This window comes from Bubalus kerabau, chromosome 16, assembly GCF_029407905.1.
Source record: "Bubalus kerabau isolate K-KA32 ecotype Philippines breed swamp buffalo chromosome 16, PCC_UOA_SB_1v2, whole genome shotgun sequence".
Classification (NCBI taxonomy): Eukaryota; Metazoa; Chordata; class Mammalia; order Artiodactyla; family Bovidae; genus Bubalus; species Bubalus kerabau.
The window spans coordinates 66,330,967-66,356,373 of NC_073639.1; the positions used below are offsets into that span (position 1 = coordinate 66,330,967).

Consider the following 25,407-nt stretch of genomic DNA (forward strand, 5'->3'; position numbering starts at 1 on the left):
GGAAGATCCCCTGGAGGAGGGCATGTTAACCCACACCAGTATTCTTGCCTGGAGAATCCGCATGGACAGAGGAGCCAGGCGGGCTACAGTCCATGGGTCACAAAATGTTGGACATGACTGAGCGACTAAGCATAGCACAATAGAGGGGGAAAAGGGCCACCCAAGATGGAGAGGTCATGGTGGAGAGTTCTGACAAAATGTGATCCATTTGAGAAAGGAATTGAAACCACTTCAGCATTCTTGCCTTGAGAACCCCATGAACAGTATGAAGAGGCAAAAAAATATGACACTGAAAGATGAACCCCTCAGGTCGGTAGGTATCCAATATGCTTACTGGAGAAGAGCAGAGAAGTAGCTCCAGAAGAAATGAAGAGCCTGAGGCAAAGTGGAAACAGTGCCTAGTAGTGGATGTGTCTGGTGGTGAAAGTAAAGTCTCATGCTATAAAGAACAGTGTTTCATAGGAACCTGGAATGTTAGGTTCATGAATTAAGGTAAATTGGAAGTGGTCAAACAGGAGATGGCAAGAGAGAACATCGACATTTTAGGAATCTGAACTAAAATGGACAGAAATGGGCAAATTTAATTCAGATGACCATTATATCTACTACTTGGACAAGAATCCCTAAGAAGAATGGAATAGCCATCATAGTCAACAAAACAGTCTGAAATGTAGTCCTTGAGTGCAATCTCAAAAACAACAGAATAATCTCAGTTCATTTCCAAGGCATACCACTCAATATCACAGTAATCCAAGTCTATGCCCCAACCACTAATGCCAAAGAAGCAGAAGTTAAATTGTTCTATGAAGACCACAAGACCTTCAAGAACTAACACCAAAAAAAGATGTCCTTTTCATTATAGGGAAATGGAATGCAAAAGTAGGAAGTCAGGAGATGCCTGGAGTAACAGGTAAGTTTGGCCTTGGAGTACAAAATGAAGCAGGACAAAGGCTAATAGAGTTTTGCCGAGAGAACGCGTTGGTCATAGCAAACACCCGCTTCCCACAACACAAGAGATGACTCTGCACATGGGCATCACCAGATGGTCAATATTACTATTAGATTGATTATATTCTTTGCAGCCAGTGATGGAGAAGCTCTATATAGTCAGCAAAAACAAGACCAGGAGCTGACTGTGGCTCAGATCATAAGCTCCTTATTGAGAAAATCAGGCTTAAATTGAAGAATGTAGGGAAAACCACTAGGCCATTCAGGTATGACCTAAATCAAATCCCTTATGATTACACAGTGGAAGTGAGAAATAGATTTAAGGGCCTAGATCTGATAGAGTGCCTGAAGAACTATGGTCAGAGGTTCATGATATTGTACAGGAGGCAGTGATCAAGACATGACATTGTACAGGAGGCAGTGATCAAGACCAGCCCCAAGAAAAGAAATGCAAAAAGGCAAAATGGTTGTCTGAGGAGGCCTTGCAAATAGCTGAGAAAAGAAGAGAAGCTAAAGGCAAAGGAGAAAAGAAAGGAATACCTATGTGAATGCAGAGTTCCAAAGAACAGCAAGGAGAGATAAGAAAGCCTTCCTCAGTAATCAATGCAAAGAAGTAGAGGAAAACAATAGAATGGGAAAGACTAGAGATCTCTTCAAGAAAATTAGAGATACCAAAGGAACATTTCATGCAAGATGGGCACAATAAGGACAGAAACGTTATGGACCTAACAGAAGCAGAAAATATTAAGAAGAGGTGTCAAGAATACACAGAAGAACTATATAAAAAGAGGTCTTAATACCCCAGATGACCTTGATGGCATGATCACTCACCTAGAGCCAGACATCCTGGAGTGTGAAGTCAAGTGGGCCTTCAGAAGCATCACGACGAACAAAGCTAGTGGAGGTGATGGAATTCCAACTGAGCCACTTCAGATCCTAAAAGATGATGCTGTGAAAGTGCTGCACTCAATATGCCAGCAAATTTGGTAAACTCAGCAGTGGCCGCAGAACTGGAAAAGGTCAGTTTTCATTCCAGTCCCAAAGAAAGGCGGTCAAAGAATGTTCAAACTACCGCACAAATGCACTCATTTCACGTGCTAGTAAAGTAATGCTCAAAATCCTTCAAGCTAGGCTTCAACAGAATGTGAACCAAGAGCTTCCAGATGTTCAAGCTGGATTTAGAAAAGGCAGAGGAACCAGAGATCAAATTGCCAACATTTGTTGGGAGTGTAGAGAAAACTAGAGAATTCCAGAACAGAATCTACTTCTGCGTCATTTACTATGCTAAAGCCTTTGACTGCATAGATAACAACAAACAGTGAAAAATTCTTAAAGAGATGGGAATACTAGACCACCTTACCAGCCTCCTGTGAAACCTGTATGCAGGTCAAGTAGCAACAGTTAGAACCAGACGTGGAATAATGAACTGGTTCAAAATTGGGAGAGGAGCATGTCAGGGCTGTGTATTGTCACCCTGCTTATTTAACTTATATGCAGAGTATATCACGTGAAATGCCGAGCTGGTAGAAACACAGGCTGAAATCAAGATTGCCAGGAAATATATCGATAACCTCAAATATGCAGATGAAACCACCCTTATGGCAGAAAGTGAGGAATTAAAGAGCCTCTTGATGAAGGTGAAAGAGGAGAGTGAAAAGCTGGCTTAAAACTCAACATTCAAATAAAAAAAAGATCATGCATCCAGTTCCATCATTTCATGGCAAATAGATGGGGAAACAATGGAAACAGTGAAAAACTTTATTTTCTTGGGCTCCAAAATCACTGCAGATGGTGACTGTAGCCATGAAATTAAAAACACTGGCTCCTTGGAAGGAAAGCAGTGACAAACCTAGACAGCATATTAAAAAGCAGAGACACTACTTTGCCTTCAAAGATCCATATAGTCAAAGCTGTGGTTTTTCCAGTAGTCATGTACAGATGTGCGAGCTGGACAATAAAAAAGGCAGAGCGCCAAAGAATTGAACTGTGGTGTTGGAGAAGGCTCTTCAGAGTCCCTTGGACTACAAGGAAATCAAACCAGTCAATCCTAAAGGAAATCAACCCTGAATATTCACTGCAAGGACTGATGCTGAAGCTGAAGCTCCAGTGCTTTGGCCACCTGATGTGAAGAACTGACTTATTAGAAAAGACCCTGATGCTGGGAAAGATTGAAGGCAGGAGGAGAAGGGGACAACAGAGGATGAGATGGTTGGATGGCATCACTGACTCAGCAGACATGAGTTTGAGCTAACTCCAGGAGATGGTGAAGGACAGGGAAGCCTGGCGTGCTGTAGCTCCTTGGGTCATAAAGACACACGGCTGATTGACTGAACAACAGCAAGGAGAAAAAGAAATACTTTTAGTTAAAAAGGGAGTATGGGTGGGGACTTCCCTGGTAATTCAGTGACTAAGACTTGGTACTTCAGATGCAAGGGACGTGGGTTCAAGCATTCAGTCAGTGATCAGGGAACTAAAATCCCATATGCTGCTAAGTGCAGTCAAAAAAAAAAAAACAAAACAAAAAAACAAAACTAAAGAATAAAAACTGGACGGGAAAAGAAACTGTGTTTTTTATTCTTGGATACATTTGATTTTTTCACTTTAAGTCCACATATACTTCTATAAGAGTGATCCTTGTAATAAAGAGTTAAAGAAAAGGAATAAAAAATGGAAACAACAAAAAAAAGGGGAGTATGGCTATAGAAAGGACCTGGAGATCCTGGGAAATAATAAATTGAGAATGTAATATATCAGTGTTAAAACATCTTCCCAGGTGGTGCAGTGGTAAAGAATCCTGCCAATGCAGGAGACAGAGGAGACGTGGATTTGATTCCTAGGTAGGGAAGATGCCCTGGAGTAGGAAATGGCAACCTACTCCAGTATTCTTGCCTAGAGAATTACATGGACAGAGGGGCGGTGGATTACAGTGCATGAAGTCACAAAGAGTTGGACACGACTGAGCATACTCACCAACATCTGCCAGAATTGAAAAGTTAAATGACTGAAACACTAGCCCCTTGACCCTGGGTTAATTGGGGTCTTCTGACTTACTGGATATAGTCCACCTAGAGTCCCAGAAGAAAATAGACTCAATAAATATACCACATGGAATCTGAAGAGATACCTAATCTGAACAGGGTTTTATTTTTTGTTTTAAAAAACTCATTTCTTGAATGAACATTTATAAAAGGCCAATTCAGAACAATGAGTCACATAAATAGTTGTTCTCATATAGTAGGTAGCTGTTGCTTGAAAATCCAAGTGATAATAGTAAATGTAGGTACAAATAGTGGTATATGTTAAACAACTTAGATGAAAGATGGAATTTCCTGAAAAAGATTCTGGTACCTGGAAAAATTAGCCCAAGACAAGGATGTTGATGTCAATAGATGCATGTGAAGAGTTCAAATTTAAATGTGGAAAAGCAGTAAGTTATTTAATGTATAATTAAAACCATAAAATCTTAATGACTAAAGTGATAAAACTGACAGAATCCCTCCCAGTAGTAGTATATTTTTATAGAGTATATAATCGTAGTCAGAGCCACTGAGTTATCAATTCCCACTTCACCTTTGCTTCAGTGAGCCTGTCAATCCCAGTCAGAGCTTGAGGTGTTTGACATATTAGGCTTCTTTCTCCCATTGCTTGTCTTATGGCTCTGATTCTTCCTCTTCTTCCCCTTCTTCCTCTTCTTCCCCTTCTTCCTCTTCCACCTCTTCCTCCTCAGTCTCCTCAGCCTCCCCAGCCTCCTCTTCTGGAGGCGCCTCTTCTGGGGCAGCTGGTTCCTCTTTTGGTTCAGCAGCTGCTCCTTTGTCCTCTTTACAAAACGTGCAGACACAAAATATTATAAGTAGTAATAATGCTATACAAAGTATTGCAACTAATGGGATTATTATGTCTAAGATGTTTTTGGAAGCTTCATGTGTCTCAGAGGTAGCATTTTCATCTCCACCTCCCCCCGGCTCGGGATTATCTAAACCAGGGTAGCCACTGTCCACACTACCACCAGGTCCTGGGTTTTTGCAGTCAGGAGGGGAAAAACCATCATCGCAATGGCAGTTCTTGTTATTGTTGCAAACTCCTTTCTCGTTACACTTTACCTTTGTATCACAATCGTACCCAAGAACACTGACATCTGAGCAGGTGAAGTCCATGCAGACTTTCCCTGAGGCACAAAGATTGCCCTTCTTTGTATCTCCAGAATCAGGGACATCCTGAACACTATACTTATCCATGGACCAGCAATAGTCATCTTTATAATGAGCCTGCAACAATGTATAATTGACTTGGGTCTCTGGTAGCTCTTGAACATTTGTACATATCATTTTCCCACAAAATACATTCTCGTTTTCACATTTAGTATATTCTGAGTCACTGTCACTGGGAATACCACAGTTTCCAAATCTGTTCCCTTTACCATTAAATGACTTAAAACATTGTTCTGAAGCAGCTTTTGCAGGAAACCCAAAAATTTCAGAACACTGAGCATCAGAAGACATGCATACACCGTCAACACAATAGTAACCACCCATACATTCTGAACCATCTAGCTTGTAGGTATCCTGGGGGCACTCCCCAGAGGTACCAAGGCAAAATTCTGGAAGGTCACATTCTCCTGAAGCAGGACGGCAGCTACGTCCAGGTCGTTCATACTGGCATGTGGCATTACAGCAGGGTCCAGGATTACACAGTGCAGTCGACCTCAGTCTACATGTGTCATCACAACATTTGTCAACCTCACAAGCATTACCACAGTCGCACTGCTCATCTCCTTCTACAATGGCATTGCCACAGGTGGAATCCCTCCGTGAGCGGCCTTTGTGCCCAGGCTGGTTGAACAGGCAGGCCCCCTTGTGTTCCCAGAGGAACCGGTGGAAGAAGTCAGAGCTGCAGTTGCTGAAGCCACTTTCTTTAGTGATGTTTTCATGCATGAGGCAGAAGGGCCTGTCTTTACAAATGCAGGCCGAATGGTCGTGCCGAATACCCAAGTTGTGTCCAAGCTCATGGACCATGAGCGCTGCAAACAGGAGGACATCCTCGTGGTGGAAGGATTCCACGGCTGCCGCAAAATCACTGGAGCAGGCACCACTGAGAAATGCCTGCCCCGTATCCTCTGTAGGATGCTGTCCCACGATCATGTGGGCAACATCATGCTTCACACGATGGAGGAGCTTCTCTTGTCTCCAGCTGTTGAAATTCCTGAGTGCAACTTGCAGGTCCACGGGGACCTCTGTGAGGTCCCCCTCAGTCCAAATCTCCATTCCAGCCAGCACCACCTCTGTGTTTATTCCCCTTGTGAAGCTGTTGGCCAGAGCGATGATGTCCATTACTCTCTGGACCGTCTGATTGACGTCACTGCCCCACATTTGGAACCGCTGGTTGTTGACCACGACAAACATCTCCACGTACTTGGTATGTGACCACAAGTCGGATGGCACCTGCCAGCTGTGAGGCTTGCCGCTGTCTGGTCGCCGGCTGGTGGACGCCACTTGGCTGTCTCTGGACGTGACGCCACAGGAGACTCGAGCTTCGTGGGCCATGGCGTACAACAGGTGTTCAAACCGTTTGGAAGAGTGCACGGGCTCAACGCCATAGGATTTCCCCTCCTTAATCAGGAGGCCCCTGAGGCCTGAACAGGTGTTGACAGAAACAAAAGAACCTGGGACTCCTTCTATGTAGCCTTCGTAGTGACAGTCCCGCGAGATGAGAGGCATTTCCTGCCCCAGGATGCCATCGTGGTAGCTGAAGACCGGGAAGTTATCCACAAAATAGTCGCTCTTCAGCGTCAGGTGAATCAGCTGCCTCTGGCCCTGCATAAATAGCACATAGGAGAGCTTTTCCACTTGGTCTTCCCTTCCTTCCACTGTCAGACTCTTGGGAATGACTACTTCATAGGAAGAGTGATATGGTGAGCCCAGGTCGCAGTACAGGCTCGGCAGAGAAATCAGTACCAAGAACAACAGGATCCCCAACCTGGCACATGAAAGTCCTGGCACCAGGGCCAGCCTCAAGCCCTTCATGTGAGGAGCCCAAGTTTGAAGCACTCTGATAGCCTCAGACATAACCACTTGCCTTTTCCATAGAGAAGGCAGTACAGAGGCAGAGTCTCTCACAGACGCTGCCACTGACATGGCCCTAGTGAATCAGTTGATGATGCAGGGCTTGTGTCCAGCAGCAGCAGCAGCTCTCCCTGACACACAGACCCTCTGTCACAGGTACTCACTTCAGATCTATGCTGGCTGCACGAAGGGCGGCTCTTGCCTGCCTCTCAGAGGTCAGCCTCTGGCTGTGTCCTTTCTAGTCTTTTGGATCTGTCTGTTATGCTTCAAATAGTCTTTTCTCTGTGACTTCCCTCCACACCCTCAACTCCAGTGGTTAAGGTCTTCCTGACATTAGGAAGAGCTGTAATCATGAAGAGGGACTGCAGACACTAAAATGCAAGACTGTACCTTGAGAAAGGGATCAAAACCTCCATGCCTTCCTCAACTGTACCGCAAGGAACACCCCTCCCCCACTCCTCCCATCGTCCGTTGCTCAGCTGACTCCTAATGTTCTAGACCAGGAGGCTTGGACGTCTTCAGTGGGCACACTCCATTGCCCATTTCCTCTCTCCTTAAGCTCTTGTTCTGTATCACATGGAGATTGTAACTGGATGTAACATGGCATTATAGATGCAATGCACAACAGACCAATCTGTTAGATAAAGCCAGTGTGGTACCTGCCTTGTGCCCCCAGATAGATAAACCCCAGTGTGCTGGTCACCCGTGGGACGAATGACATTCCCTACTTTTAAGAAAACATCATCAGAATTCAGTTTCCCAAGTTCTGTTTATAACACAGTGTGTATTTATGACACTAAAAGTGTGTATGGGAGATGCCAGCAGAGCAGTCTCGCCTTTGTGCAGTTATCATGGGAACCTTGGTGGTAAGCATCTCCAGACCTATTACCGTTCTTGGGCTGGTCCTGGCATAGCAGTATCTTAAGACTATGCCTGTCGAAGACTGCTGCTGCTGCTGCTAAGTCGCTTCAGTCGTGTCTGACTCTGTGCGACCCCATAGACGCAGCCCTCCAGGCTCCCCCATCCCTGGGATTCTCCAGGCAAGAACACTGGAGTGGGTTGCCATTTCCTTCTCCATTTCATGAAAGTGAAAGTGAAGTCACTCAGTCTTGTCCGACTCTTTACAACCCCATGGACTGCAGCCTACCAGGTTCCTCCATCCATGGGATTTTCCAGGCAAGAGTACTGGAGTGGGGTGCCATCGCCTTCTCTGCTGTTGAAGACTAGGAATCCTGAAGTCTACCCTGTGTTCATATATGACTTCCATGTGTTCAGTGGCCACTTCTGTTTGTTCCTCCTTATACACTCTCCTAGATCTAGAAGAATGCATGTCCAAGAGTAGACGAACAAGAATTATTGAATGAATAAATAGCTCCCAGGTATGGTTGCTGTGGTGTCTCATTTGCTGTATCTTCTGTGTTTCTACTTGGCTTCGTGCCTGCCCTGAATATCTGTAAATGTCTTCAGAAAAACCCACAAAAACCATGTTGGCACAGACATGATCTCAAAATGTACTTCTTTCTACATTTTGCTGTTCAGTTCACTCTCCTAATTTCTTCTGGCCTCATATTTCACTGAGAAAAATATTAATAGAAGCAATCAAAAGAATGCCTCCACATATAAACACTAGCTGAGTCCACCACCTGTATCTAAATGTTCCCCCCACTATCGTGAATAAATTGTCCTTGCTCCAGTCTAAGACCAATCCTTTTACTTGTGTGTGGGGTGTCCTTCCCTTTTAATTTCTCATGGACTTCACTCTTACATTTTTCCCTTCTCTCTTTTACATCTTGGGCATCTGTTTGTCTGCTGGATCCAGTTTTACTATTTGCTGTAATTTCTCACCTTTATAAAACCATCCCTCTCAGTGCACAGCACTTTCCAGTCACCATCTAGTTTCTCCTTTTCTCTGTTTTACAGTGAAATTCTTTGAAAGAGTGTAGAGACATTCTATTCTAAGTTGTTTTTTTTTTTTTTTAAAGTTGAGGTATGCTTTATTTGGTGGGAATTTTTAGAACTTCAAGCCTGGGAGACACCATCTCAAATAACCTGGAGAGAACCGTTTTGAGGAGGCAGTGGGGAGGGGTCAGCTTATACTGAAGTCTGCAACAAGGGGTAGGTGGTCTGAACATCAAAACAGTATCACGCCTTTATTTTCTGAAGTTTTTAATTTTGACTCCTAACACAGTCACAAAATATGCATAAAACATAAATGTGCTAATCAGTGAATTAGTGGAATGAAAACAGTTAAGCCAGACACAAAAGGGCAAACATCATGTGATTTCACATATATGAAATTCCACAAATAGGAGACATGCAGAGACATGCAGAATAGATGTGACCTGGGGTGGGGTAATAGAGGAATGCTGAGTTCTTGTCTGATGGGCGCAGACTTTCATTTTGGGATAAAAAGTTCTGGAAGTGGATATTGATGATGGTTGCACAACAGTATGAATGAACTTAATACCAATGAACTGTACACTTATAAATGGTTAAGATGGTTGTTTAATGTTGTGTGCATTTTACTGAAAAAGAGATAAATAGGAAAGGAGGGAGAAGGGGAGAGAGAAATAGCTGTGTAAGTACAACTCTGGTGAGGTGATCTGTTTTAGCTTCATAGAAGTCATCTATGTGCCATTGCCAATCACATGCCTTCCTGCTTCAGTGAGATCATTATCTTGTCTTTATGGTAACTACTTCTTCACCTTCTTAATTGTTTTTGCTTTCTAAATGTGTGCTTCCCAAAATTATGTTATTTTAGTTTAGTTATCTTTTAATAACAGCTTTATTAAGATATAAAGTCATATACCAGAATACTCATCCTTCAGAGTGTACTGTTGAGAGGTTTGTAGTGTGTTCAGAAAGGTATGCAGTCATCATCACAAGCAATTTTAGAACATTTTCCTCATGCCAAAACAAAACTCCCCTGTTCATTCATAGTCACTCTGCATTATCAGCTCCCTCCAGCCCCTGGTTACCACTACTCCCTTTTCTGTCTCTATGATTTTTGTCTATTCTGGACAGTCCATAGCAATGGAACACTGTATTATAGTTGTAGTCTTCTGTGACTGGCTTATTTCACCTGTTTTCCCACATCATCACTGGAATTTGTTATTTGCCGTTTTGATTGCAGTGATCCTAGTGGAAGTAAGGGGGTATCTTATTGTAGCTGTGATTTGCACTTCCTTAATAATTAGTGGTTTTGCACAGTTTTTCATATTCTTATTACTCATTTATATATTCATTGGATAAGTGTCTATTCACATCATTTGCCTTTTTTAAACAGGGTGTCTTTTTCTTTTTGAGTTGTAAGAGTTCTTAATATTTCTTGGGGTTAGTCTCCCATCAAGTATATAAGTTGTAAATATTTTGCCCCATTCTGTGGGCTTTTTCATTTTCTCAATGGTTATCTCTTAGAGAAAATTATTTCAGCTTTCTCTCTGATTTTTTTATTCTGTTAAAACATTCAGAACATAAAATATATCATCTTAATCATTTTTAAGTATATACTTCAATGGTATTTAGTGCTGTTAACTGTTGTGCTAGCATTACCATTGTCCATCTCCAGGACTGTTTTTTATTGTGTAAAAAAGAAAGCCTATATTCATTAAGTATAAAAATCCCCAGTCTGCTTTCCCTCAGCCCCTAGCAACTACTATCCTACTTTCTCTCTGTATGATTTTACTCCTCAAGTAAATCATTTAAGTGAAATCATATAGTGTTTATCTTTTTTTAACCAGCTTATTTGACTTAGCATAATGTCCTCAAGATCCATCCATGTTGTGGCAGTTTGCAGACTTTCCTCTTTTTTATGGGGGAATAATATTCCATCGTATGTATAGCCCACCTTTCGCTTCTCCATTCACCCCTCTGTGGGCACTCAGGTTGCTTCCACATTTTAGCTGTTGTGAATAATGCTGCTCTGAACATTACAGGTATGGACATACAAATCTCTCTTTGGGATCCTGCTTTGCATCCTTCTGGGCTTATACCTAGAAGTGAACTTGCTGGATCACATGGTCATTCTATTTTTAATATCTTTCAGGAGCTACCATACCATTCCACAGCAGCTGTAGCATTTTACCTTCCCACCAGTAGGGCACAAGTGTTCCAGTTTTCTCCACCTCCTCTCCAACACTTGTTCTTTTCTGTTTTCTTTTGTTTTTGTAGTGGCCATGCTAATGGATATGAGGTGGTATCTCATTGTAGTTTAGCCTGACATTGCCCTAAGGATGAGTGACATTGAGCATCTTTTCATATGCGAAAGGTCATTTGTGTATCTTCTTTGGAGAAATTTCCATTTGAGTCCTTTGCCCATGTTTTGAATCAGGCTGTTTGGGTTTTTGTTGTTGAGTTTTAGGAGTTTTCGCTGTGTATTTTGGATAGTAGTTCCTTATCAGATATATGATTCGCAACTATTTTCTCTCATTCTGTGGGTGGCCTTTTCACTCTGTGAATATATAGTAATTTTGGATGCACAAAATTTAAATATTTTCCTAAAGTCCATTTTGTCTGTTTTTCTTCTGTCGCCTGTGCTTTTGGTGTCATAGCTGAGAAACCTTTGCCAAACCCAGTGCTGTGAAACTTTTGCCTTACGCTTTCTCCTATGAGGTTTATAGGAATACAAGTTTCCTGAATGGGGATTCTCCAGGAGCCTGCCAGACACGCAAACTAGTAGTAATGCTATGGGTAGGCTTTTGAGGGAGCTCCCAGACTGTTCTGTCCATTCTACCAGGCTGCCTGTTTTCACAGCCATTGCAGTTGAGATGATGCAGTTGAGCTGTACTTGAGATGACTCGTGGGCACCTGAGGAGAAGGCTATGGGAGTAGGGTAGTTAAAAGTTCACACACCTCACTGCTCTCACCAAGATTCAGCTGTTCTGTTGTTCTATGACTTAGACAGTTTCCACACTTGAAAAAAGTTGATTGTGACTGTTTTTGCCCGTGTTACCACTGCTTTTATGGAGGAGGGGGCTTCTGTAGACCCTTATTTTGACCTTTTGGAAGTGCTTCCCATTTTCCCTCTTCACTTGATATGAAGCCAGATGAATGCAGTGTTAATGTACAGCCTCTTTAGTTCCACAGTAGTATTTAAGCTTACTAGGTGCTTTTGTGTGCCACTGTGGTTCATTCCTTTCCATTGCTCTGCTCCTGTATTCTCTGTGTGGATCTGTCACAGTTTAACATCCATTGTATTATCTGTGAATACAACGTGGAGTTCTTGTGGAATACTGTGAAGTATGCTTCTGTGTCCATTATTATCTAGTAAGAGGATGCAGATGTCAGGGTAGAAAGGTCAAGGGTATTCAGTATATGCTATTTCAAAGTGGCATGCCAGTTTACATTTCTAAAGCAATTGATGAGAGTTTCCACTGTTCCACGGTAATACTTGGAATTTTCCTTCTTCTGTTATCAGTCTTGTGAGTGTATAGTGATATCTGTCTACGGCTAGATAACCTGCATTTCTCTGGATACTAAAGAGGTTGGACACCTTCACAAATGGTTTTGGGCCCATCTTTTGCATTTTGACTCCACTGGAATAAGCTTTCACCCCCATGCATCCATCCAAACTGCCAGCTCCGGGATGTCAGTGGATAAACAACTCTCCATTGTCAAATCAAATGATCAACATGGGGCCCTCAGGCTATGGACCTACCAGCAGCATTTAAATGATAATATGTGTCCTTTAAGCAATATGAGTGGACCTAGAAAGAGTCATGATGAACAGGGAAGCCTGGCGTACTGCAGTCCATGGGGTCGCAGAGAGTCAGACATGACTGAGTGACTGAACTGAACTGAACTGAAAGAAGTAAATTAGTCAGAGAAGGAGAAATATCATATGACATCCCTTTTATGTGGAATCTAAAATGATACAAGTGAACTTACAAAGCAGAAACAGACTCACAGACTTTGTAAAGGAACTTATAGTTGCCAGGGGAAAAGTTGGGGGTGAAAGGATAGTTAGGGAGTTTGATATGGACATGTACACCCTTCTGTATTTAAAATAGGTAGCCAACAAGGACCTGCTATAGCACATGGAACTCTGCTCAATGTTATGCGGCAGCCTGGATGGGAGGGGAGTTTGAGGGTGAATGGATACATGTATATGTACCACTGAATCCTTTCCTATTCACCTGAAACTATCACAGCATTGTTAATCTGCTATACCCCAATACAAAATAAAAAGTTAAAAAACAGAAACAAAACAGGTAATGGGTGTGTTCTGACTTACTTTTTAAAAGAATAACTGTCTGCTGGGTGGAAAATAGGCTCTTGTGTGAGACGAGACCAGTTAAAAACTTTTGAAGTTGTCTAGGAGGGGGTGATGGTAATTTGCAGTGCACTGGAGAGTTGAAAGTGGTGGTAATGGGTTACATTTTGGGTATGTATTGAAGGTAGGGCCAAGAGAATTCGTAGATGCCCTGAGTTTGTGATGCTGAAAGCTCAGCTTCCCTGTACACTGATGCCAAATCAAATCTCAAGGACAGAGTTTTGGGTGAAGTAGAGAGGAGAAGCTTTATTGCTTTGGCAGGCAAAGGGGAACACAGTGAGCTAATGCCCTCAATACCAAGTGTCCTAACTTGGGAAGATAGTGACAAGCTTTATAGTAATTGTTCAAAGAGGGCATGATCAGCTCACGGGCATTCTTCTGGTGGGTTGACAGTGAGGTAGGTAGGAGTCCACATCATTGACCTTCAGGTCCAACTCATCTGGTGTCTACATGCTATAGGCAATATGCCATCATTAATCATTAACTTCCCCCACCTCGAGAGGGCTTCAGTATCTTCAAAATAGCTCAAAGATACTGTTGTATGTATCCTTTGATGGGGAAACAGGACCTTTCCCCAAGGCTGCTCTTGACTGTTTTTCCTTGGTCTCTCATTCCCACCCTTCCCTAATAAGCAACTGTTCGAATCTGTCCATTGGAACTCAGGGAAGGTCATGGAAGCTGACAGAAGGCTGTTTCCTGTCATCAGAGCAATGGGGGACACCAAGGCCTTGTGCCCAGGAGCCCTACAGGGCCCTGCACTGTACCATTTGTAGAGTAAAAGTCCTCTAGAAATACATTGTTCTCTTCGTTTTCAGGGCAACACACTCTCTTGGTGGTACCCCTACCACACTGGCCAATATTTTTCTCACTTTCCTGAATTCTCCTCATCTCATCACCATCTACACAGAGGGCACCTTGGGGCTTAGTCCTCACTGGGTCCTCGGGTCTCTTCCCTTCTCTAGCTGTACTTGCTCCCTTGGCAGTGTCACCTGGTCCCATTGCTTGGGATATCATCTGAGCACTGACAACCATCACATATAGAGAAGTCTGGCTGACTTCTCTCTTGAATTCCAGACTCAATCATCTTACTGCAAAGCTGACATGGCCATGTGGGTGTTTAATGGGCATCTCAAACTGAATGTGTCTGGTGCATGCTTTCTCCACACTCATCCCCATCTCAACAAAGGGCAACTCTCTTCTTGCAGTTGCTCAGGGAAAGCTACTGGAACCATCCTTCCTTTCTGCCTGTCTCTCACTCTGTCTGTTCCATCTTGTGGCTCTACCTTACAGTATACCCAAATTCCAGCCTCTTCTCATCACTGTCACTACAGCCATCCTCCTAAAAGCTTCCAATATTGCCCACCTGGCAAATCACAGGAGTCTCGAAGGGTTCTCCGCTTCTGCCTTTCCCCTGTCCCTGCCTGTTCCTGACTGCCATAGCAGATGGGGTTATCCTTCAGTGCTTCTCAGCTCTGTTTACTCCTTTGCTAAAACCCTTCCCTGCTTCCCATCTCCGCTGAAATAAAAACATAATTCCTTCCCAAGTCTTCATGTGTCTGGTCTCCTCTCAGCCTGCACACTACTCTCTGTGATGCTCACTGTGTCCAGATATACTGACCTCCGTGCTGTTCTTCAAACAGCCAGGCATGCTCCTATTTCAAGGCCTTTTCACTTAGAGTTCCCTCCCCCTGGTTTGCTCTTCCCCCTGATACCCGAGCTTCTTCCCTCATTTTCTGCATGTCTCTCCTCCAGCATCACCTTATCAGACAGGACTTCTCTGACTGTTGGCCTGAAATAGCATTCTACGCTAATAGCATCACTCTTGTTCCCTTTGCATTCATGGCATTCCATCACACACATCACAGCCTGGCACATTGTGTAGTTTTCTGTTTATTTGTGTCAGTTTTGTAAGTTTTAAAATTTTCAAAAAAAATAATAAAAATTTCATGGGATCAGAGACTTTATCTTATTGACTACCATTTCCACAGTAATAGAACAGTTCATGGATGAAGACTCAGTAGCAGCAGCTGAATGAATGACTGAATGAATGTGTGATTAGAGGCGGCGGCAACAAGTCTCCTTTTCTGATTAAAATTAGACGTCCGTAGAAAGCATCAAGCTTGGGGAGCAAGCTGTCCTGAGCCATTTACATGCTAAAGATTGAGGTTAGTCAAAAGAGGGAGGAAGCTGGAGTCCTTGATTAGAATCCAATAAACAAGATTACTTTGAATGCCACCATGATCTTGAGAAAAACAATAAAGTCCCCATCACTCTTACCCATAACTGCACCCAAGGCAGTGACTGCCACACTAGCCAGATCTTGTGCCTCAGCCCCAGAGATGTACGAGTGAGTAGGGGAAATAGAATACGTTTGCAGATGGTGATCTGCTAGGTCAGAATGCCATCGATGTAAAGGAAATTCAGTATGATGACTTGATAGTGGCTAAATCATATCATTGCTGAATAGCTTAGAATTAACAATACTGTCTTACATCCATCATCACATTTGATTTTAGATTATCTCAGCATTTATTTGAGCACCTGCTGTATGCCAGGTACTGCACTAGATACCATCACTTATGTGATCTAACTGAATCTCCCAGTCACGCTCTGTGGTTGAGAACCCTTTGTGTGGTTATCCAACTGAGGAGGAAACCCAGGCCTGAAGTTAGTGAAGTTCCACATCTCAGACCAATCAGCCAAAAAGTAACACTTGGGACTTGGGAACGTGGAATATGAAAGCCCCCTCAATCAGAAGAAAGGCAATATTATCCTTTATGAAAAGGCTGTTTTTCACTCTCAGAAATTTTTTCCTGGTTGGATTTGTTAGGCTTGAAGAACACAAGACCTGAAGCCTATACAGCACTCATGCTCTTAGCTCCAAGGAGAAGAAGGGAGTTCTGACAGTGCTTAGGAAAGCAATCCTATTCTTTTCTCTTAATGCTTGAGTTGTTTTGGAAACACAACTGTTATAGCTGTTATATACTGTTATAGCTGTTATTAGCTGTTATAAAGACAGCAAATGGGACAATAAAATTGATTAAAAATGGTATCTGTTCTTGGAAAAACTCTAGTGTAAGACTAATAGATTATATAAAATGTAAATTCTTCAATGCAGACTCAGTAGTTGGGGAATTTAACATATGTATATAATCTTAGTGCAGCAGTTTAAGTTCTCCAATAGAGACTTCTGTCTGTGAGCTTTCCTTAGATCATGAAGGTCAGTTACCTCAAAGTTGAAATGCATTCTCATTTTTAAAAAGCAAAGAATTAATCGGTACCTTTTGCTTTATTTGGCATATTTATTTTCATTTCTGTATTTTTATAGTGACCTAATTTATCCATGGAATGGTAAAGGATGGCTTTAGGTAGATAAAGATGGTTTGGCCAGTGGAAGACATGAGGGAGAGCAGCTTTTTCTCCCGTTGCCTGGCACTGACATTATGCCTTTTTTGTTTCTACTTTTCATGTGAAATCATCTGCAGCCAGCTCGTGATTATTAGATGACTGAAAATGCTTTACTGGGAGAAATTGTAGTTTTGGAGTTTATTCCTTTTGTATGCTACATGGTTTTCTTTCCGTTTCCCTGCCAACACAAGAGTATGTCCAGAATTTGAGATTCTAAGAACATGTTCCGTGAGTAAAAACACATTTCTCACTCTCCAGGTACCTTGGAAACTTCACTTGACCATAAGGATGCATATATGCTCCTTGTTCTACAGAAAACAACCACTTGATGATCTGTTTCAGGCTGACTTCCTTATAGGCTGTTCCTAAGAGTATCCTCAAAGGGAACCCATGTTTTCATTTTCAAAAAATGGAGGTATGCAGGAGCAGTTTCAAGAGCCTCACTGGAGCTGTGACATTTATGAACTTCTTAGGGGAAGGGAAGGGGAAGGTCATTCAGTGGAAACAAGGCTATGGTCAAAAGCCCAGAGTGGAAAGTTACCACGGTATGTAGTGAGGACAGAGGTTCTTCCTCTTAGACATATCAATATGAGGAAATACTTGTTTTCAAAAGTCATGGGAGACAGTGGTTGGAAACGGACAGGAGGTTGCAATTGTCACAATCCTTTAATGTTCCACCAAATTTTCTGCCCTAGATAATGGGGGCAGGGTCCAGGGAGCCCTGGGGGTGAGAGGGGCAATGCGAGTTCCTGAACTCCAGGCTGGCAGTAAAATCAGTCTGGGGAATCAGAGGCCTGATGTTAGATTGGCCAGGAAGATATTTTATAGCAATGAAATAGGCATGAGGTTGCAAACACTTGGTCAGTCATGATTCCACATCTGATGTTTTCTTTTTAAATATTTAAAAAAATATTTTCTACCTGAGAGAAGAGTCACCATGGCTGTGTTATTCACAGAGTGATTCGTTACCCTCATGTATTTCATTCCGGCATAGCCTCCTTACATAACCTCCTATGTAAGACTTTCATAATTTTATTGAATAACCAAAGTGGTATTGGATTGGTCTTTCCTATTCTTCCCTCCTGCACAGAATTTTAAAACTGAATGTCCAGAAGCATGGGGAATTTTATTTTTAAAGAGTCAGACATTTGTAACATCCTTGAAGGAAACCTGCTCTGGGTTTTGAGAAAACCTTTTGATGAGCGCATTTGCCCAAAGGAAACACCAAAATTGTACTCTGAACTTATGTTAGTAAACACAAGAAGGCTTTTTTTTTTAATTTTTAATACGTTTTCAAATAATTTTGCAAACTAATATAAAACTTTATTTTGTGCAGAATCGCATCCCTGTGAGGTTGATGATATCACCTGTGTTTATAAATCTTTTTTTTTTTCCTTCAGCTGGGCCCAGAGAAGAGAGTGGAATTTGATTTCAGGTTATGAGGACATTCCCAAAAGCACTCTTACATGAACAAGAACAGAGGTCAAGTTAGGGATATCCAAAGAGAGAACCTATCCAAGTCTCCCTGTGAGTGTTAATACTGGCTACATCAAAATTTCACTGTAATTTCCCTCTTCCTCCCTCCCTGCCAGCCCAGAGCCTGAACGTGGCTATGCTTTGCAAAGCTAAGGAAGGGCTTCGATCCTCACTGGCCACAGGGAGCACAGGGAGGACAACAGCCACCCAGGGAAGGCAGATAAAGGATAGCAAGAAGTCACTGTCAGAATTTGCTGGGGCAGCAACTGGCTAGGTCATGAGTCACTGCCAACACAGATTATTGGAAAGTGTAAGCAGGCATTTCTCAGAGTCCCCCAAACTAAATGGGCCAGAGAGTGTACTTAGCAGAGTCACACAAAATACAGAACACTGCACCTTGAACCTGGAGATTTCCAAAGCGAGTTACCCTATCTTCTCTCTCCTGCACACATTAAAACTGGTCACTTCTCTCCTATAGTCTACCCTAAAGAGCTTTGGCCTTCAATGCCCAGACTGTGGAGTTTCCATGCATTTTAAGATTCACCTGACAACTTATAAATCTGTTCATTTTTTTTATCATTCTTTCAGAAGAAGTTTATTTAAAGAGCTGTCCTAACCTTTGTTTCCTGCCTTTAACGTGGTCTTGTAAATGTGAGGGTTGATTGTAAAGACAGCAACTAAAAATTTTAAAATAATCTATACAGCTTCTGTATTTGCTAAATTTTGTTGTCAAATATTGTGAAATCCTAAATAGGTTTTATTGATTGATTCTCAATTATCTACCTGACTTTTGGTTTTTAAAGGACACCTTTAAGTTACCTAAGCATAATTACCCTAAATCAGGATTCCCTTCTATTTCTTCAGTTTTTTTTTAAAAAACTGATGCTTACTAGGTTTTATTATACTCATCAGCCTGTGCACTTAGGAAGGTTACCACTTCTGTTCTGCACTGGAGTGCTTCTCAGCAGAAATCCTCCACATCTTTTTCAGAAGTCTCTATGACAGGTTTACCTTTGGAGGCCTTCAGTTACCCAGTTTCACCCTTGTTCTCAAAGCCACTACCAACTAATAGTGTGCTTTCACATGAATCTTGACCTGGCATACAATGTCTATTGCTATTGCTAAGTCACTTCAGTCGTGTCCGACTCTGTGTGACCCCATAGACAGCAGCCCACCAGGCTCTCCCATCCCCGGGATTCTCCAGGCAAGAACACTGGAGTGGTTTGCCATTTCCTTCTCCAGTGCATGAAAGTGAAAAGTGAAAGTGAAGTCGCTCAGTCATGTCCAACTCTTAGCAACCCCATGGACTGCAGCCTTCCAGGCTCCTCCATCCATGGGATTTTCCAGGCAAGAGTACTGGAGTGGGGTGCCATTGCCTTCTCCGATACAATGTCTAGAGATTTGATTACCAGCAAATCTTGTGGTCTGTAAATTTACATAACTGAAGGCTTGAATTTGGATTTTGCTCTGAAGTTTGGTTTTGTTCCACCAAAAGTAATTAGCATCAGCTTCTTGAAAGCCTAAACCAGGTCTTACCCTTCTTTTGTTTGCTTTTTTCCCACTCACATAGGAGTGGGCAGTTAGAAGAGGGATTCAGCAATTGTACCATCAAAAACTGATGCTCGGAAACTTTCCCAAGGCTGAGAATACTTAACCTGTAGCAACACAGCACCTGAGAAAGGTTTCAGTTGTGCTCTGTCTAGGAACTAGCAAGAGTATCCAGTTACATTACCATCTTATTTTAGGGTTGGCTCTGGTGAAGTCATTCACTTGGTCAACATTTCCTGAGAACCTAAGGTGATCTGGGCCCTCAGAGCTGAAAAGGGCATAAACCTATCACTCCATGATGGCAGAATGTAATAAGGGAAAGGATTCTTTCATCAATAATAACTACACAGTGTGGCAAATTCATGATAGAGTTCAACATTGATTTATAAGGCTTCTGTTTCATTAGAGTCACTGAGAAGGAAGTCACATCCTGGGCAATTAAGGGTATATCAGTTGTCTTCCCTCTCACTTTTTTTTTTTTTTACCAAAGGAAGAGGCTCATGAGGTAGTAGAGGATGTAGACTCTGTCATCCTTGGGCAGAATGCAGTCCAGTTCTAGGGCAAAACTCTCTGATCTCTAGTTCTTCATGGACAGGATGGAGGTCTGATAGGGTAGCTGGGATGATTAAGAATTAATGTAAAGTATATAGCACAGTGTCTTGCACAGAATGGATAATGTTATGTAATACATGCTTGGTGTTCTCTTTATACACAATTGACTCCCCTCCAAAGCTGTTTGTTTGGACTATCAGTCGACAATATGTTAACTTAAAAATGAAATGAGAAATAAATATAATAAGTGAAGTAGAAAAACAGAAAGAAAAAAGAATAATCAATACTTCCAGCTGAGCTCCACACTGAACAAGATTGCTTAGGTTGCTTCCTTTCCCCCATGCACCCAGACACAGGGTGATCAGACCTCTCTGGATCAAATGTAGCTTCCTCTAAAGCAAACTGGAAGAAACAGGTAATAGGCTCCATAAAGTCCATAAAAGCTATAGTGGTACTTTATCTGAAAACAAACATTTATTTACTTTTTCATTTAAACATTTTTATATAATGAATAAGGATGTCCCTGGTGGCTCAGATGGTAAAGTGTCTGTGTACAATGCAGGATACCTGGGTTCAATCCCTGGGTTAGGAAGAACCCCTGGAGAAGGAAATGGCAACCCCCTCCAGTACCCTTGCCTGGAAAATCCCATGGATGGAAGAGCCTGGTAGGCTACAGTCCATGGGGTCGCAAAGAGTCGGACAGTATATTAATGAATATACTTCTAAAAGCAAATTAGATGAACAAATCATATAAATAACTTTCTTAACATAATATGTAATTGTGAATGAGGTGAAAAAACAAAGATAGCAGTGTGTACACACACACACACACACACACACACACACGCGCACGTGCACACGCACACACAGATAAGATCTTAGGTCAAACAAAGTAGACACGATACGACATTCCCTGGAAAACAGGAAGTCAAATTTGCCATACTAAGAAGAGACATTGATAAGAATAATCCATGAGAAAAGTGTAATTTAAATGAGTTTCATGAAATGTGAAAATGGGAAAAAGTAGTAAAACATTGTCTTTTCGATAACTTTACACATGTACATATAATCAATTACTAAAATAATTTCTTTCTAAACAAGAAAGTCCCTCCTGCCACATCCGGACATTTGTGCAGACCGTAGAGTGCGAAACAGAGCCTGTGCAACTGTCAGTGCCCACAGCGCGTTGCCCAGCTGACCTCCTTCCCACCCAGCGTATCCAGAGTTTGCTATGTTAGGACTTCTTCCTAGCACTACTCATTTTCTGCCCCTGGTTCTTCCACTTATCTGACTGCCTCCTCTATTTGAACAGCTTCTTCTTCGGATTCTTCGAGGTCCTCTTGTGAGCACTGTGATATATCCTTTCTAGCCCGAAAACTGGCAGCAATAACTAGAGCTAAAAATATTGCTAAGAGAAAAAGGGGGACTATATACAGTATCTTCTCAAGGCTCTGGCTTTCATCTTTATTTTCACTGTTTCTGCCAAAATTAACAACCTCTGAATCATGACTTTTGCTTTCTTCTTCACTTCGATTATTGTCGATACTGTCCCTTGGTTTACCAGAGGAGCCACTGTCTACACTGCCCCCATTTCCAGGAGTTTTGCAGTCAGGGGGCGCATAGCCATCCTCACAATGGCAGTGCCTAAAATTGTTGCAAACTCCTTTCCCATTACACAGTTCTGTTGTCTCACAGTTGTACCCAAGTGAGGTGTAATCAGTACACAAGTGATTCATGCAGACTTTGTGTGGGGCACAGAGAGTGCCAGTGTGTGCATCCCCATCATCAGGGATATCAGCAGTGTCATAGGCATCCATGCTCCAGCACCAGTCATCTTTGTGAGCGACCTGGATCAGTGTATGATTGGGTTTGAGTTGTGGTATCTCTCTAACATTTGTACATATAAGTTTGCCACAAAATATGTTATCATCTGCACACTTCAGATATGTTAACCTCGGTGAGCTGGTGGTGCCACAGTTTCCAAACCGGTCCCCTCTTGTGTTCATTGAAACGTAACACATTTCTGGGGCAGACCTTGCAGGGGACCCGTATATATCCATGCATTGATTGTCAGGGTTCTTACACCGACCTCCAGCACAGTAGTGAATTCTATCACACGTGGTACCATCTAGCTTATAGCTGTCCCTGGGACATTCTCCCGAGGAACCATTACAATACTCTGGGAGGTCACACTCTCCCAGAGCAGCACGGCACATGAATCCCTGGTATCTCAGGCGACATTTATCACAGCAGAGTCCATCACTACATTCTGCATGCTCTCTCAGCTTACATCTGGTGTCACAGCATGGGTGCATTTCACAGTTAGAACCACAGTCGCACTGCTCAGGTCCTTCTACAATGCCATCGCCACAGCGGGAAGCCCTCCGTGAGCGGCCTTTGTGCCCAGGCTGGTTGAACAGGCAGGCCCCCTTGTGTTCCCAGAGGAACCGGTGGAAGAAGTCAGAGCTGCAGTTGCTGAAGCCACTTTCTTTAGTGATGTTTTCATGCATGAGGCAGAAGGGCCTGTCTTTACAAATGCAGGCCGAATGGTCGTGCCGAATACCCAAGTTGTGTCCAAGCTCATGGACCATGAGCGCTGCAAACAGGAGGACATCCTCGTGGTGGAAGGATTCCACGGCTGCCGCAAAATCACTGGAGCAGGCACCACTGAGAAATGCCTGCCCCGTATCCTCTGTAGGATGCTGTCCCACGATCATGTGGGCAACATCATGCTTCACACGATGGAGGAGCTTCTCTTGTCTCCAGCTGTTGAAATTCCTGAGTGCAACTTGCAGGTCCACGGGGACCTCTGTGAGGTCCCCCTCAGTCCAAATCTCCATTCCAGCCAGCACCACCTCTGTGTTTATTCCCCTTGTGAAGCTGTTGGCCAGAGCGATGATGTCCATTACTCTCTGGACCGTCTGATTGACGTCACTGCCCCACATTTGGAACCGCTGGTTGTTGACCACGACAAACATCTCCACGTACTTGGTATGTGACCACAAGTCGGATGGCACCTGCCAGCTGTGAGGCTTGCCGCTGTCTGGTCGCCGGCTGGTGGACGCCACTTGGCTGTCTCTGGACGTGACGCCACAGGAGACTCGAGCTTCGTGGGCCATGGCGTACAACAGGTGTTCAAACCGTTTGGAAGAGTGCACGGGCTCAACGCCATAGGATTTCCCCTCCTTAATCAGGAGGCCCCTGAGGCCTGAACAGGTGTTGACAGAAACAAAAGAACCTGGGACTCCTTCTATGTAGCCTTCGTAGTGACAGTCCCGCGAGATGAGAGGCATTTCCTGCCCCAGGATGCCATCGTGGTAGCTGAAGACCGGGAAGTTATCCACAAAATAGTCGCTCTTCAGCGTCAGGTGAATCAGCTGCCTCTGGCCCTGCATAAATAGCACATAGGAGAGCTTTTCCACTTGGTCTTCCCTTCCTTCCACTGTCAGACTCTTGGGAATGACTACTTCATAGGAAGAGTGATATGGTGAGCCCAGGTCGCAGTACAGGCTCGGCAGAGAAATCAGTACCAAGAACAACAGGATCCCCAACCTGGCACATGAAAGTCCTGGCACCAGGGCCAGCCTCAAGCCCTTCATGTGAGGAGCCCAAGTTTGAAGCACTCTGATAGCCTCAGACATAACCACTTGCCTTTTCCATAGAGAAGGCAGTACAGAGGCAGAGTCTCTCACAGACGCTGCCACTGACATGGCCCTAGTGAATCAGTTGATGATGCAGGGCTTGTGTCCAGCAGCAGCAGCAGCTCTCCCTGACACACAGACCCTCTGTCACAGGTACTCACTTCAGATCTATGCTGGCTGCACGAAGGGCGGCTCTTGCCTGCCTCTCAGAGGTCAGCCTCTGGCTGTGTCCTTTCTAGTCTTTTGGATCTGTCTGTTATGCTTCAAATAGTCTTTTCTCTGTGACTTCCCTCCACACCCTCAACTCCAGTGGTTAAGGTCTTCCTGACATTAGGAAGAGCTGTAATCATGAAGAGGGACTGCAGACACTAAAATGCAAGACTGTACCTTGAGAAAGGGATCAAAACCTCCATGCCTTCCTCAACTGTACCGCAAGGAACACCCCTCCCCCACTCCTCCCATCGTCCGTTGCTCAGCTGACTCCTAATGTTCTAGACCAGGAGGCTTGGACGTCTTCAGTGGGCACACTCCATTGCCCATTTCCTCTCTCCTTAAGCTCTTGTTCTGTATCACATGGAGATTGTAACTGGATGTAACATGGCATTATAGATGCAATGCACAACAGACCAATCTGTTAGATAAAGCCAGTGTGGTACCTGCCTTGTGCCCCCAGATAGATAAACCCCAGTGTGCTGGTCACCCGTGGGACGAATGACATTCCCTACTTTTAAGAAAACATCATCAGAATTCAGTTTCTCAAGTTCTGTTTATAACACAGTGTGTATTTATGACACTAAAAGTGTGTATGGGAGATGCCAGCAGAGCAGTCTCGCCTTTGTGCAGTTATCATGGGAACCTTGGTGGTAAGCATCTCCAGACCTATTACCGTTCTTGGGCTGGTCCTGGCATAGCAGTATCTTAAGCCCATGCCTGTTGAAGACTAGGAATCCTGAAGTCTCCCCTGTGTTCGTATGTGACTTCCATGTGTTCAGTGGTCACTTCTGTTTGTTCCTCCTTATACACTCTCCCAGGTCTAGAAGAATGTATGTCCAAGAGTAGACGAACAAGAATTATTGAATGAATAAATAGTATGGTTGCTGTGGTGTCTCATTTGCTGTATCTTCTGTGTTTCTACTTGGCTTCGTGCCTGCCCTGAATATCTGTAAATGTCTTCAGAAAAACGCACGAAAACCTTGCTGGCACAGACATGATCTCAAAATGTACTTCTTTCTACATTTTGCTGTTCAGTTCACTCTAATTTCTTCTGGCCTTATAATTTCACTGAGAAAAATATTAATAGAAGCAATCAAAAGAATGCCTCCACATATAAACACTAGCTGAGTCCACCACCTGTATCTAAATGTTCCCCCCACTATCGTGAATAAATTGTCCTTGCTCCAGTCTAAGACCAGTCCTTTTACTTGTGTGTGGGGTGTCCTTCCCTTTTAATTTCTCATGGACTTCATTCACTCTTACCTTTCTCCCTTCTCTCTTTTACATCTTG

At 43.2% G+C, this 25,407-nt stretch overlaps 3 protein-coding genes across 3 annotated transcripts in view; 1 reads left to right on the forward strand and 2 right to left on the reverse strand.

The window, feature by feature from the left end:
• NAA25 (N-alpha-acetyltransferase 25, NatB auxiliary subunit) overlaps positions 1-25,407 on the forward strand; it is a 174,884-nt gene that overhangs the window by 126,189 nt on the left and 23,288 nt on the right. The gene's annotated exons all lie outside the window — the stretch shown is intronic.
• LOC129630133 (disintegrin and metalloproteinase domain-containing protein 1-like) lies at positions 4,599-7,109 on the reverse strand. Its single transcript, XM_055550495.1, has one exon. The coding sequence runs from the start codon at positions 7,077-7,079 to the stop codon at positions 4,599-4,601; it is 2,481 nt and encodes an 826-aa protein (XP_055406470.1). The 5' UTR covers positions 7,080-7,109.
• Positions 21,546-24,002, reverse strand: LOC129630134 (disintegrin and metalloproteinase domain-containing protein 1a-like). The gene has a single exon (XM_055550496.1). The coding sequence runs from the start codon at positions 23,970-23,972 to the stop codon at positions 21,546-21,548; it is 2,427 nt and encodes an 808-aa protein (XP_055406471.1). The 5' UTR covers positions 23,973-24,002.

Excerpts from the sequence above, each read along its gene's own strand:
- LOC129630133 (XM_055550495.1), bottom strand. The coding sequence starts at position 7,079 with ATGTCAGTGGCAGCGTCTGTGAGAGACTCTGCCTCTGTACTGCCTTCT.
- LOC129630134 (XM_055550496.1), bottom strand. The coding sequence starts at position 23,972 with ATGTCAGTGGCAGCGTCTGTGAGAGACTCTGCCTCTGTACTGCCTTCT.